Source organism: Cylas formicarius, unplaced genomic scaffold (genome assembly GCF_029955315.1).
Source record: "Cylas formicarius isolate icCylForm1 unplaced genomic scaffold, icCylForm1.1 PGA_scaffold_8__14_contigs__length_24414737, whole genome shotgun sequence".
Classification (NCBI taxonomy): Eukaryota; Metazoa; Arthropoda; class Insecta; order Coleoptera; family Brentidae; genus Cylas; species Cylas formicarius.
Window position 1 is genome coordinate 6110280 of NW_026844361.1, and position 16258 is coordinate 6126537.

The 16258-nt window shown below is 35.8% G+C and overlaps 1 protein-coding gene across 6 annotated transcripts in view; it reads right to left on the bottom strand.

Annotated features, from left to right (window-relative positions):
• Positions 1-16258, bottom strand: part of LOC132705780 (tau-tubulin kinase 1) — a 54893-nt gene that overhangs the window by 19734 nt on the left and 18901 nt on the right. For all 6 annotated transcript variants that reach the window (XM_060676635.1, XM_060676638.1, XM_060676636.1 and 3 more), the window contains exons 11-13: positions 8534-8871; positions 2847-3354; positions 569-902 (exon numbers count right to left, since the gene is read on the bottom strand). In XM_060676635.1, coding sequence (XP_060532618.1) covers positions 569-902; positions 2847-3354; positions 8534-8871 — 1180 coding nt within the window. The remainder of the gene's footprint in view (positions 1-568; positions 903-2846; positions 3355-8533; positions 8872-16258) is intronic.

The following is a 16258-nucleotide window of genomic DNA, read 5'->3' on the forward strand; positions in this document are numbered from 1 at the left end:
AGACAGATTCCTGATATTCATTTGTGTTCATGCCCACCGTAGCATTTCCTTTGTCTGCTTTTAGGATTACGACGTCGGGATTAGATTTTAGAGATTTTAGGGCGACGCGTTCATGCTTTGCAATATTAGATTTAGGGGGGTTTTGATTTTTTAAGCTCTGAAGAAGCCAACAGGATGATTGGCGAAACGTTGGCTAGTTCGACTCAACAAAAACCAACGCAGGAGGAACTCAGAAGTTTTATAAAAAGCACATTAATATATTGAAAAAAAAAACCATACCAAAAAATTATATCTAGAAACTGACGAGACGCATTTAGTGTGCCCATTATGAGAGACCGATCCGCAATACAAATTTCGTGAATTCGGAGCATTCGGATTTTCCCAGTTTTGGGTGGCTAATTTGAAAGATCTACCCGCAGTGCGACGTGAAAAATAAATGACACGAGACGACGAAACGAAACCAAAAGCAACTCGCGACCGCGTCTTAAACATGTAAGGCGGCGAACTTTTCAATTTGGCAAAAACGGGAATACGCACTGTGTAGTACAAAAGTGCTAAACGGGCTCACCTTAAATCTGGAATGCTTGCGTTTGACACGTAAGTGACGTTGGGATTCGTAGCCAAGTCGATGCCGGGCGAGCAGCGCTTGCGTCGCGGCGATTTGTCCCGCTCAACTTGAGACGGACGGTAGATGTCGCGACCGGTTTTGCCGCCGTCGCGGACGGGGGCGGCGGTCTCGGACTGGGCCCGGTTGGTGTTCGTGGTCACCGAGCTGCTGTCCGATCTCGAATCGCCGGCGACTGTGCTGCCGCCTTTCAGCGACTCGACCGCCTTGTTTGATACCGTCTTCAGCGACTGGCTGCGCATCAGCGCCTCTACCGGCTCAAAGTTTAAGTTCGAACCTGCGCACAGAGTTTTAGAATTTTATTAACCACATATTCTACACTAACAATGCAATTACAGCCTGTCAATATAAGGTAAAATACAAAAACAAAATGTAAAAAGTATAAAGGTTTAAAAAAAAACGTATTTTATAAATAACACAGTAGTGAACAATAACAACACTAACACGGAGTATAAAAATCGTACAGAAAGTGCAAGATAGTATGCTATGACCTTCACACATTTCAGTAAGCCAAAGATTTTAATTTAGTTTTTTTTATTTTGATGGAATACTCGTCCACACTATACAAACAATTTTCAATAAGCCATATTTGTTTTGACCACCTCAAAAGCCATATGTCTGTACCTATCTGGCAGCATATTGTACAAGTTAATGTTTAAAGAATTTTTATCTGATGTAACAAGTCTGTGCTTTGGAACTCTTATAACATTTTTTGCACGTGTTGGATAACTATTAGACACACCTTCAAATATATTAGTAGGATCATAGATTCAGAAAAAAATAGCATCAAAAATTTGTCCAATTTATGATATTGCGTTAATTTTATCCAGAACTTTAGCTAACCATAAATTAATTAGGTTTTCATATTTTATTATTACCATGATTCTTAAGCTCAAATAAAAAAATAAAAGGAAAATAGAGTTTTGTTTCGGAACCACTCTCGCCAATCTAGTCCAAAAGGGAAATGTACTGACAATTCGGTTATTTTCATTTTTTTTGTTTTGTCGACGATTTACTATTTTTTCCTAAACCCTACAATCAACGGTGTTTCTGTTTCCATCATCGAAATCTGTGGTAAAAATGCAACTAGTTTGCTAATTTAACCGACTTTGAGTCTCTACTCATGACAAATCTGTCTCAATCTTCATCTAGTGCGGACTCGCCAGGGTTTTGATAATAATAACAACATTTTTGTTTATTAAGGTTGGTATAATGTTATTAAATTTCCGTTTCGTTTCCCACGGATCCGAGCCACTTCGGACATTTCCGGGATTATACCGCACGGGTTTGGGAGTAATCGGATGTTTTCGGAGATATTTCCCACGCTTTGAATTTTGACGTTTGTCAACTCTGACGTTCATATCAGTGAATGTATTCGTGTTGTTTGGCGAAAATGTACCCAAAAACTAACTATAGTATGGAACACGTTCGGTAAACTTTTTAAGTCACTTGTGAGTCACATTCCGTTTACCGCATTTGTTGCATAATATATCCTTCTTATCTGGCCCTGATCACTATTGTCTATACCTTGAGTTTGACAATGACTTTGTTTATTCCTTCTCTTAAATTCTCCACTATTAATAATATCCCTTATAGACCATATTACCGTTTTGTAAGTAGACAAGTTTCTTTCAAAGCTGTTTAATAGATCTTCTACTGATTAAAAGTTTCATACATATTTTTCAAAACCTGTTTTACGTCAAGCGACAACTGATTTCGATACGAAATTGTTATATTCCCGTAAATTAACTATTTCGAAACGCACATCAAAAACGATAATTCACCACTGCCGCAAAAAAGAAATATATCAGTCAAGTAAGAAAAAAAAATGTAAAAATTGTTGCTAACGACTTTACCCAATAACAATACGGTCTCTTCATAGATATCAAGAAACCGACCAATTGCTTTTGAACGGAATATCCAAGGGTGGTCATTAACATACAATGCAACAAGATTATTATTATTAATTATGGTAATTATTAATTAATTAATTATCATATTAATAATAAAAAATCTTGTTGCATTGTACGTTAATGACCACCCTTGGAAAATCCGTTCAAAAGCGATTGGTCACTTTCGTATATCTGTGAACAGACCATAACAACATCGTTAAAGTTTTATTGGGAAGGGGGGCCGTCGAAAGGCAACACGATGAAGATTGAGACAGACTTTACTAAATTCTCACAGAGTTGTTGACGGTCAACCGGGAAGAGTCACTTACCATTGGAGTACTTCCTGCAAAATTTTCTCTTGTCTTGTACACTTCCGCCGCCCCCGCTCTCGTTCTCAGTACTGCTGGACTCCGTGTCCGCCTTCCGCTGTGCCGGTTTCGAGGGAGAAGATGCCGTAACAACGTTGGTGACGGGCATATCGCACTGCACCTCCCGTTCGGTCTCCTCCTTCGCGGTGTCCGTTTCCCGTGACGTGACCGCCGGTTTTTCCACGGCCTGACTCGGCTCCTTCGCTTGTCTATCGTCGAGCTTATCGGCGAAAACTACGTTCTCCCTCCTAGGGCTGCCGATGACCTCGCCGCCCTCGTTCCTCTCTTTGCTGCCCTGCTTCAGGATGCTTTTCGTGCGTTCCGTCGGTTTTTTGTCGCCCTTGTCGTCGACGGAGACGCGGACGCCGTTCTGTAGCGGCGACGTCGCCGACGCTAGCGTCTGCGGTCGCATCTGGGCTGGATTAGCGTCGGGTTTTGGCACTACGCGGATCTCGAGCTTTCCGGCGACCTACGACCAAAAAAAAAAAACAATTACACCACCAACGGCGAAAGTAAAATCCCTCCTTTGTAAACGCGCTTGGCAAGGGTAGATCCTACGGGTTGACCATTGGTACAAAAATTATCTTTGCCTTTCCGTTCTCCGTTGACCCTTCATAAAAATGCGAATTTCCGAAGAGCTTCAGCTAGGGTGCTAAAATTTGGCCCCTTTTAAATAGTCCACGAAACACATCGCGATTTTCTTTTGCTTTTTGTACATCACTATGAAATACGATAAGTGTTCTAAATTTGAGTTGAAACTAGCGGAAGCTATTGATTGTATATACAGGGTGCGGCAAAATGATAAGTACTATTTGGGATGTTAATAAAAACCAAACTACATAAAGCAAACATTTTTTAAAAATTATTTTTGAAATGTACATTTTATGCCATTTAGGAACGTTATTTTTTAAAGATGATGTCTTTTAAATGACGGCCATTATTGTCGATGCACTCTTGTGAGTTCTCGCGGAAACGCATCATTTCCCGATGGATAATTTCTTGGGCAATGGAGGCAATTTCTTGTCTTATGGCTGCCTTTAGTTCTTCCAAGGTCCGCGGACGATGTGTGAAAACTCTCTCTTTCAGGCAACCCCAAAGAAAAAAGTCGCAAGGCGACAAATCAGGCGAACGTGGTGGCCAGCCAAGATCACCCCGTAAAGACACCACTTTGTTTAGGAACATTTCTTGAAGAAGATTTAGTGAACGACGCGTTGTGTGCGATGTAGAACCATCCTGCTGGAACCAAAGATGTTCTCTTTGATCGTTGTTCAATTCGTTCACTTTTGGACGGAGGAAATATTTAAGCATATCAAAATATCGATCTCCGTTGACTGTTACCGTTATTCCATCGTCTTCGAAAAAGTAAGGACCCCACACGCCGAACTCCGAGATTGCACACCAGACGGTGACTTTTGGACTGTGAAGAGGTCGCTCATGAAGTTCCTGTGGACTATTTGCTGACCAATTACGGAAATTTTGCTTATTTACGGTACCCGACAGCTGAAAGTGAGCTTCATCGCTAGACATGAATACAGCGCCTCTGGGAATGTTTTGAACAATATCCCGGCATAAATTTGTACGGGTTTCAAAATGTCTTGCGCTTAATTCCTTCACTAACACCATTTTGTACGGATGCATTTGGAGTGAGTTGTGTAAAATTCTTCAAACACTTATATCGGAAATTCCCAAAGCAGTTGCATGCTTACGAGCTGAACGCCTTGAAGACTGTTGTAAGGAAACTCTTACTGCAATCACATTTTCCGGTGTTCTTACTGTCCTTGGTCGGCCAGTAGATTTTCGGTTAAGAACAGAACCTGTTTCCCTGAAGTGTAAAACCCACCAACGAATTGTTCTTCCATCCGGAACCGCGCCATGCCGAAAAACATGAAACTGATTACGAAAGGTGCGCTGCGTCGCTATTACAGATTCCCCATTTCTAATACACTCCTCGACAACGAAAGCACGATGCACTCCGCTCCAAGTCATGTCGATAACTGAAAATCGCATACTTTTGTCTGCCTAACTCGAGTGCGTACACAGTGTTGCCGGTTTTACAAACCGAAGAACCACTATTTGAAATCCTGCCTATCTTTTTGTCGCACCCTGTATTTAAAAAAATTTATTTAAGAAATTTAAAATCAACATTGGCAAGGGTGCAAGAAAAAAATCATTTCTCAAAAACGGCAAATATATTCGAAAAAAATCTTAAACGCACGCGAAATCAGGGCGAAAAACGTTTATTGTCGATAATTTTTTGAAAATATACAGGGTGCGAAGGCAATTTGCAGAAAACTAAAAAGTGGGGTTTTCTTTTAAAGAAAATTGACTATAACTAGTGTCAGTTGTCGGTCTCTTCCTCATGCGAGGGCACGGACTGCTAAAACTTTTGTATTTCTAGTTTTCAAATATTGTACAGGGCGTACGGAATATTTTGTATTATATTAAAAAATATAGCAGGTGTTAGCGTTGTGCAACTCACCGGTCATTTTTTTTTGTTTTAATAATCGGTCAATTGAATAATATATATTTTAAAAATATTAGGAAATGGAAATGGAGACGCTAATTTTATTGGGAATCCTCGAATTGCTAAGTATCGTATTGGGGTATTCTTTTATAATCGCGTAATAATCTATTATAAAATACATATTATTAGGTAATAATAGATAACACTCTACAATTGCAAGATGTTATTTAAAACATTTTGATCGAACTTTACTAGTCAATTAAGAAGTGGCCAATTGACCAGCCCCAATACTAGTCGGTTTCTTAAATTGGCAGCTAAAGACTTCAGATTTGGCAGGGGAGTAGAAGTCCATACTTACATTTAAACTTTAGAAGTATTTTTGAAAAATATTTTAAAAACATTTTTGGTTTATTTTGGCTCTCACAAAAAAAATCTCCAAAACTATTAACCCGACCGACAAAATTCTTCAATAAGGAAACGTGAGAGATAATGTTTATGTATGGGGTTTTTCAATTATGGGCAAAATTCCAAAAGACCCTGAAAATTGTTCTTTTCTGGAGTAAATCAACAGCCGTAAATCAAAATTAGTGAGAAATATGGCTAATTGATTTAAACAGTAGGCCGCTTCGAGAGCTACAATTTTTGTATTTACGGTTTTCGTCTATCAGACACGCTGCTCGAGATATTTGGAAAAAAATCATGAGAAAATCTCTACTTCTCACGCTCAATCTAGACGCGATGACGTCATTTACTATTACGGCGTATTGCATAGTTTCAGAAAATAAATATTTTCTCGGAAAACCGTAAATGAGGGGATAATTTCTTTTGAACCGTAGCTTGAACTGTATTGAGAGAGAGTGGCAGTTTTCGTCTATCATACAGGGTGCGCCAGAAATTTAAAAAATATCATTGGAAATCGTTATTACTGTTAAGTTTGCAAAGTTTGAAATGACTTCGAAGTCACATCGAAAGCTTAGTGCAAAAGCACTTTATACACGGTAAATTTACAATACAATTCCAATTTTGAGAAACTTCCATAACGGTACGTAAGAGCGCGATAGAAAAACAATGCGTCCCTGTAAGACAAGAAGAAGAAGAAAAAAGGCCAGAAATTATTTTAATTTTTTTAATTTCTAGAGGACGTAATCGCGTTCTTGAATTTTAAACCCCACTGTTTGAGAAATTATCTTATGGTACAGATCCTGCAGTTTCCGTATTTAGTACTTGTTAGTTGAACCGACCATAGTATTTTTTATAGCATTTTTCGTCCCTTGTTGCCAAATATTGAATTACCTTTCTCTCCATTAATTCTGCTAGCAGCTTTTGCATATTGTTGGTCTTTAATTTAGAAAAAAAAATAATTTCCCGTAGACAGATACCTATAATTACTATTGTCGATTCCAACAACACAATTTTAAATGATCAGGTGGAGAATTGGACCGTTCAAGACCTATGTTAGTTTTAAATTATATTTAAAATCCAATTTTGAATACTTCAGGTTCTATGAGCTTCGACAATTCAATGGCTGACGAGGACGCCAAAAATATCTTTGAAAATGTAATTCCATTTTTGACCATTATGTTAATATTGTGTTCAAAAGTTAAATAGAAAAACCAAGAGGATGTGAATTTTATTACTGCATATTGTGAAATCATTGAGAGAATTTTTTTGGATTGGTGATATTGGAGTTTTTTATGAAACATGAAACGGCTAGTTTCTTATCATAATTTTGCCATTTGTTATTATTTCTTGGAAAAAATAGAATAACAGGACGTCATTTGGAGATTACAGTTAGAATTTCCCCATCAACTAAGTAGGTAAAATGGGATGAATTCGATTCGTTTTCGTTAAATAGCTTTTGCTTCATCTCTTAAGGGAAAAATTACTGAATCGATTTTGTCAAACTTGGAGTACATGCAGGAATTTAGTTTTGCTGCTTTCAAGACAGGATCTATTTATGTTGCTTGTATTTCCGTTACAGGTTTTTTTTGGCAACACTAAAAATAAACAGGATTTTCTTTTAAAAAATGCAACGATATCACTTTTATAGCAACAAAGAATATCCTATATATAAATATATAAAATCCCTATTTTGATTCGCACTGGAAATTGAAAAAAAATGATCGTAATTGCTGCTAATCTTTATTTTTCGATTCTTTGAGGTTATGTTGAAGTGTTCAGTTTCGCGATAAACGAAACACGGGGTAGACGATCCAAAGCCAGAAAGGAGAAACAGAAGAGTGAAAATGATTCATCAGAATGAGCAAAGAGAAAAATACAAAATGAAATTTGAAGAGCCATCAGCAGACAATGGTTTTGTTAATGAAAGTCTTTGCTAAGGTAATAAAATACCGTGGACCAACTTACTCTAACTAAACAAAACTAATGCTTATTCAGCTAAAATCTAGGTATTGTCAGTCTATACCCTGGTATGGCTATCCTTCTGGCCAACATATCAACTTCCACGATGCTCATAAAGGGCGCTACAAGTAAAAATATAAAGTAGGTTTTTTTAAACTTTATGTCGTGTAATACAAACGTTTTATCATTTAATTTTAATTTGATTAATTTAATTTAAATTTAAAGAATAAAACAAAGATTTATTGTTATACCAAGTGACGTTATGTATTGCACGTAAACCCGTTTTTGCACTTATCCCACTTATCCTCAAAGTTCTCCTTTTAGATTTCGTTACAAAATATACAAAAAAGTAGTGGGCGGTTTTTTAATCATGGTACTTTCTGTCCGCATACCAGAGGCCTGCATATATTGTGCATTTAGTATCTGTTACGTTCTCATTGTCTTACGAAAGTTAAATAAAAGTGGTGTTAGTGGAAAAATACAACGCGCGATCATAATACCACCTCTTACTCTACAAGGTATCCGCAGCAGACAAAACAAATCTCCGAACCATCGAAACTTTCCCCGACTTGAACACACTGCACCGAGATACAACGCATAGCGGAAATAACAAAGCTTCTGGTCAAAAGCCTACATACTCACCCTTAAACGGAAAATGAAACATTGCGGGAAACCTTTCACACGTCTTATATTAAAACAAACTAGTTATGTTAATCGCCACTTGGCGGCCATTTCCTAATTTTAGGCCAAGTTTATTTTATCAAATCGACGAGGCAAACAAACGGAAAGGCGAATATTTGGCGCGTTTTTACGCAATTCTTACCTCCTGCAGGCCTTCGTCCCCGTTCTGATCCTCCTCCTGTTCTTCTTTCTCCTTTGTCCCGTTCCTTTTCTTGTCCTTTCGTTCTATTTCGTCCTCCCTCAGCGCTTGGGTGTCTGGCAGATTCAATGCGGGCAGGCTGGACCACGCGTGCTTTAAAGGTGGGTTTACGGTTGCCACGTCGCCGCAGGGGAGCCCCGTGTGCTTCGATGCCACGTTTCTCATAACGTCCACCCGAAATACGAGGTCGTCGAAGGCCGCCTGCTGAAGCAGGGGCGGCTTCAAGCTCGACCGCACGTTCGGCCCCAAAGACGGGGTCGACCACGCTCGCGGAAGAGCACCTGGCGGTCCCAAATTGATAATTTAATGCGGGGTGGTGGGGGGTTGCTTTCTATAAATGTGTCAACTCATAGAACCATATATACCGGGCGTCCCAATAAGGACAACGAGCTACGATATTAGGGATTAAAACTAGAAATTTAAAAAAAATAAAGTGATTAGGTAAATAAGTCAAGAGAAAATTCTGGAAATTGTGTCCGAGTTTCTAATAAGGCTACCAGAGGACGTAATTCTTATCTTGACTCTTAAACTAGGTTTCTACAAAAATTCATAATATTAACCATGGCTAAAGTGAGTACTATTGTGAAGCTGAGATAAATTCGAATGATTTTTGCTTAAAGCTGTTTTCCCCGTCTCTGCAAGGAAAGTGACTTGTTCCTAATAATTTCTTAAAACACGTCAATATTTCCAGAAAGACAACGCATTTTAATAAACCTGGAGTAGTGTCGTTTTCCGACAAAATCGCAAAAAAAAACATATTTATCCCCACCTAACTAAAATGTGATTAAAAGAACCTAACGCTAGAAAACGTTGAATTTTGAGCGTAATTAATATCTAATTATTTAGAATTATTGAGAATGCGATATCGTTTACTTTTTTTGATTTGCAACAAAATTAATTAGATTGATTATTAAATTATTTATATAGTAAAATGTAAAAAGTAATGAAAGAAACGCTCTTAAAGCGTCGATTACTTTTAGGCACTGGATTATGATGAGTTCAAATAAGACATTTTTAATGCAATAAACATTTAACAAAGTAATTAAAACCGTAGATAATCAAGAGACTTCGGCCAGCGTCAGATAACGACATGAAAGATAAAAACCAAATTTGTTTTCTTCGCAATGTTAATAATTAGAAATGAATTTAGTCACAAGAGATTTTTATGATTTTTTATCTGGTTTTCTACATTTTAACACCAATACGTTAATAATTAATAAAATTAGTTAGTTGCTAACAATAGAGAAGTGGTCAAGTTACTAATTAAAACTAATTTTTATTTAAAAAAATGCGTAGTAATAGTAAAAAAATTGAAAACGGATAAGCATGTCAAAGAGTGTAATGTCAGATATAGTCCAATTTGGTGTTCTTTGAAAGTTTGTAAAAAAAAATCGGGATATTTAAACATTAATAACAACCTGCAAAGTGGAAATTTTCGCTAAAATCCAACTTTTTTCTGAGCGCTAACTTCTTTTACTTATATTTTATATTAGAATAAATATATTTAGAAGCGGGTTTCACTGGATTATTGGGCCCTTACTTGAGTATTTAATGACGTCAAAAAGTCATATCATTGCATTTATTCTTTTTCGGAAAATTAATTTTTTTCGATTTTCAGAAAATGCCACCTGGTGGCAAGGAGGACAATCACAATCGCGTGGCAAGAATGATAGCTTAGGAAAAGTCCTTTTTCACGAGACCAAGTTTAATAAAATGCATTTAGTTTTTTTGGAGACATGGACATTTAATTAAGAAAATATCCCCCTCAACCCCCTCGCACCCCTTTCCTTGCAGAGGTTGAGCAAAGAACATAAAACAAAACATCATTTAAATTTGTCTCGGCTTGGTACTCGCTTTAACCATGGTCGTTTACCTTTACTAGGACATCCGATATACATACTTTACTGAAAATATTTTAGAGAGTTTCTGTATTTATTATACCTTTTTGGTAAAAATAAATTAAGATCAAACATGAAATGGTGACACGGGAATTAAGAGGAAAGAGATAACAGATTCTGATATTAGCCGATGTTAGAACACAGACCAGAACCCACCACTAATCAAAGCTGTTAAACATGGAGGGGTTAACTAAAGTTGTGGGGAGCTATTTCCTGGTATGGTGTAGCACCGATTTACTGGATAGATAGGTCAAAACGAGTATGTCCATATTCTTCAGGACGTCTTGTTAACATTTACAGAGGATCACATTCCTTTAATATGGAAGGATCAAGAATTTTTTTTGTAACAATGGTGTGGATTTACTTTCGTTGCCCAATGTAACAATGCAGTTGGCAAGCATAAAACAAAAAATAAGCAAGCAGATTGGGAAGCAATACCAGTAGAACTTTGTCCTTATAAACTCTATCACCAGAATATGCAATGAAGTTATTAAACATAAAGGTCATAAAACTAAGTATTTTAAATATTTAAATATGACACGCCTCAGAGAAGGGAATGATTTTAATCGTTTTTAAATTTTACATTTAACGAGATTTGAGCAAAGTTCGAGAAGATGCTGCCGTAAAAATGCTACATTTAATCCTGAACCTGGTCGAATTGACGAACTGTCAGCGGCCATATTGGTTGCGCCGCTAGGTCTTATTGGTTGGTTTCAAATGACAGGTTTATTGCTTTAAAACGAGATTTCTAATGACAGCGCGTGCGCAAATGAATGGTAACGACATTTTCCCAAATCGTCGCTGTATTATCAGCATAAACACTGCCTCTATGTAATCATTTATACAGGGTTCCCCAAATTCCTGGTAATAGCCCAAGAAGAATGGAAAAAGATTGGCATTTAAAAATTCGGTTGCGGCAGTTTTTTTATTTTTAAAATATTGGCTACAATTTTTATTATTTCATTAAATTTAGTCAATATTACGATGCAGTTTTCCACTTGTAATACCTTATAAATCTTGGTGGGGAGATTTCCGATGAAATTGAATCTGTCAAAAGTTAGTTTTGATTGAATAAAAACTATTGATGTGCCATTTTAAACATATTTCTTTAAACCCTCCTCAATAGTATGTCAGTTAAACTTTCTTGATAATTTTGCAAGTTTTTGTGATGAGTGATTTGTTGTTTTATTATTTTAATAAGTTTTAAGTTAACGCTTAGCCTATGTGTTAAATGATTGAATGTCAATATTTCAAGAAATGATCTTAAAATTGATGGCTACTCTTTTGCTAGTCACGATCGTGTTGAGATTTGTCTTAAACTAATCTGCTATTAATGTTGAGGAATAGAACACCTGTGGATAGAACTTAAAATACGGGGTGTCAGAATCGCATTATAAATACGAAAAGACTTTAATACATGCGATATCGGAAATTCTTCTTATTGATAAAGTATTTGGTGAAACTGACACGTGGAAAGGCTTTGGAATTGTCAATGAACCAACTCTTGACATATTTTGATGATGTCTTTGGTCTCTGTTTAACAACCCATGATAAGTACAGAATACAAAAGCTACGAAATAGTTAAATATGCAAAATAGGCATTTTTTACAATCTGCATCTAGCTTTCGGACTGTCGTATATAAAATTAATATAAAATTTAAAGACACCTTTACCCCTACAACTTACTCAATGGAAATTTTCAAGCGCTCCTATTCTTATTGCGTCAGAAAAGTATTTAATTATTATATTAAAGACTAAATATGCTTTCAAAAGGCAACTGTACAAATTTCTGTTATAAAAACTATAATCCTCTTATTTAAATTGTTAGTGTTTAATATGAAATGAATATAATATGAAGTACAATCTCTTGTATCAAATGTGGTCGATTTTCTATTATTTTTTCTATTTGTTAGGAAATTCTGTTAATGCGTTAAGACGCACATTTCAATGAAATCTCATCAGGCCACTGCAACACTATTCACACATTTGCATTTCTCCTGCGTTGGTTATTGACAGTTCATTTAGGCTCCGAAGAAGCCAATTAAATGTTTCGTAAACTGTCAGTAAGTTCGACTTGTCAACAACCGAAGCAAGAGGAATCCAGAACTGTAAGAAACGTCAGAGTTGAACTGAACTACTCTTGTTTGTCTAAATTTTTTACAAAATAGCTATTTACTTAATTCAATAAACACTTTTATTATTATTTCTCTTACATAACTGACTTCTCCCTAATTTTAATTTTCTTAGTAAACCTGCGACCATTATCAATAATAACTATCAACGTCAATGTTTGATCTGGCGTTTAGCACTACCGACGAAACTACTCGCTAATACAATTTGCGAATTAAACACGACGGGACACAACGACAACGTATAAGGTGGTTTCAGTCTATAAATACGACAAAATCGAATTAAATAAAACAAACGACTCTGTCGGCGACGAGAGTGGGCAAACACTTTTTTTTTAGACGAGTTCTATTATTATTTCTCAAGAATTGTGGCCATGAACCTCTAATTTCCAGCCCAAACCTTTCGCGACCCCTCAGATTTTTTTTTACCTCGGCATCGTAAAAATTAGGTCAAGGTCATTCGCCCGCAGTACCTGTACGCGATGAGGGCGAACTAGGTCAAGGTCGCTTGGGCAAGTCAATCCGCATCGAAAAAATAAATAAATAGTCAGAAAACCAATTTTCACAACTTTTAACCACACCACTTTTCCATTGTTTTCAGTTTTTTTCTATAGAAGTGTTTTCACATCTCACCGTAGGGCCTGATAATCAAGTAACCGATTTATTTATTTATGGTTTCTTTTAATACGAGATTTCAAGTTAAAACTGCCAAGCAGACTTTTGTATGCAATTTTATAAGGATATATGGGGATTCTGTTTTAATTGTAATTTTTTGTCCTGTATTATTTTTTCTCACTGGTGATTAATTAATAATATAATCATGAAATTTTTTTATGAATAAGTTGGTCATGGACATATTTCATCATATATTTTATATAATATAATTAGTCATTCAGAGATAAACTGCAATATATCAGCTAACTGTCAGTACCGTGTCATGTCCGTTTCTAAAATATATCTATAAATTCGTAAATGAGAATGAGACGAAATTTTCTTCACAAAATTTGAAACAACACGCAGTACAATGCGACAACGCTGGTAGCAGTAGTCAACCGAAACTCTATTTTAGCATGACCTTTTCTGAACGTATTGTTTTTCTACTCACGACATTAGGGTCATGTCTGTTTATTAGAGTTTCAAAACGAACGCTTTGTCGGTTTGTGTCTGTAGTCAAGCGGAGAATGCGTGTGTAAAGTTGGATCAGAGATGCTCAATTGGATTAAGATCAGGACTGTATACTGGCCATATCAAATAACAAAAACTCTTTCAATAACTACAAAATACTTTTGTCAGCAGATGTTAAAGTTTTCTTTAGGATTCACTGCTTAATTTACTGTCTCAGAGTCCAAGCCAATCTTGATCGATTTGTATCCTATTGTCAAAGCGAAAGCTTATCTCTAATTCTTGGAAAACATCAAACTATATTCTTTACTAGAAACGCAAACCCTTTATTTTTGAACATAAACTTATGAATACACCATTAAAGCGTGTCAATTCGTGACCTAGATATAACAAACTCAAAAAAAAAAGATTTATGACTACAATATCAATAACATTGTGAAAAAATCAATCCGTATTCAGGTTCTATATATGCTCCACAAATTACTTATATTTTAAGCAAACTCGTGGATTTTGTATAGAAAACATAAAAAACCAAATATTTAAATTATTTCTCGAGCATCAACACATAAACCATGATTATAATTTGATAAGACATTCCACAGCCATTATCAAGGATTATATCCCATCAACAAACTTTTTTCACCCCCTTCAGACGCCTTAGTCAGAATGAACGACAGACTATATTAACCTTAAATCTAAATCATTTTAAAACGCACTTCAACATTTTTTTCCTATTTTGGTTTAGTTTAATAACGACTATGCGTTATAGATTTTTTTATCCGTTAGTTTCCCAAATGAATAAAACCCCGCGTATTCTCATGTTCAAATCCGAATAAAAGTGGCAGTTTTTTGGCGGGGGAATGTGTAGTTGTTTTCCAAAATATCCTGTTTTCGAAAATTGTGACGTTAGAATCCCGAGAGACCATAAATAAAACAACATAAAAAAAATTAAATTTATTAAACAAACGAAAACAACGCTAGCAAAACAACAAAATAAGTTAAGGTTCAGACAAAAATTACATACCGGGTAAAGTATAAAGTATGTATAAGTAAAACGAAAGTTTCGAGATTCTTTACATCACATATTATATATCACTAAGTAACGAAAAAATCGTCCATTAAATTTTCGCCAAACGCCGTCCGCATTTCAGGCCGTCGTGCGGCGGCTTCTCCTGATGCTGACACGACTTCGGACCGACATAACCTTAAAAAACGACACCTTTAGAACACTGCCGCGGGACGAACCGACACGACCTCTACAGTAAGGCGGAGAAACTACAGACTGTAAACAATCGGTGAGTCACCACGAAAAGGGAGGACAAGTGCCGGCCGCTTTTAAAAGATATATTGTATGTTTAGGTTATACATTTTGATTCATTTATTCTTTTTATTGTTTAGAAAAATATGCACAGCATTTGATACTGAAAAAATGACAAACTAAATGAAACAGTATTCGCTGCAACGTGGGAATAATGTCAGAATTTGTGTGCGAGATCAAAATATTTGTGTATATTTTTTTTAATATTTGTTTATGGATGATTTATGTACTGTATTTCATATTGTTTTGTATGTAATAATTACATAGCATTGCTAAATACTGTGATGCTCAGAACTGCTAAAAATCTGGATGATTTTTTTGAGGAATTACTATATTTTAAACATTAAAATAATACAAATTAAAACGTATTTTTAGATGGTTTTACGTGGTATTTTGCTTATTACTAAAAATAGAGGAATGCCGTTTTCGCGACACTCGCTACTTTTTCGAGAAACAAGAGGTGCTTTAAACAGAATTTTCATAGCCCTTTTGATTTTTGAGATACGGTTTCTTTTCGGAAGATTTGCATTTTGGGACATGGCTCGTCCCTCGGTTATTCAAAATCTTACTGGAAAAGTAAGAAGGTTTTATTGCCGTTTTTTAAGCAGATTTCAGTAGCACTTTAAAATCTTCAAATTATTTTCGAGAAATAAACCAACCTTATATTTTTGAAATTAATCACTCTGTATATTTTTGGATAATACAATTAAGTTTGTCAAGGGCATCTCAAAAGTATATAAAACTCTATGGTTGTTTTTAATATTAATCCGATTATGTTTTCAAAAAAATTCGCTTTCCTTAGTTGACCATGACAGTGTATGGTTCTCATTAAATTTTTCATATTGAACGACATATTATTTATTTTGAAAAAAAATCCGAATTCGGTAAGTCGGATGACCTTCGTTGTGACTCTTCATTGTCAACATTTTGCAAGCAGGTGCCGATGAATCTTATAAATGCAGAATGGGAAAAAGTAGCCAGCTGAACAAGTGTTTCTTCATGCAAAATATAGGGAAAAGTCTTAATTATTAAATCATTTGCAATTATTAAAGACAAAGTAAACATCAAAAATCAAAGTAATTATATATGTTTTCTAATAAAATCGATTTTGTAAAATTCCAAATGCCTTTGCGTATTATGTGTAATTTAAGGCATTTCCAAATCATTTTTGCACTATTTCAATGGAATCTATGTATTCAGC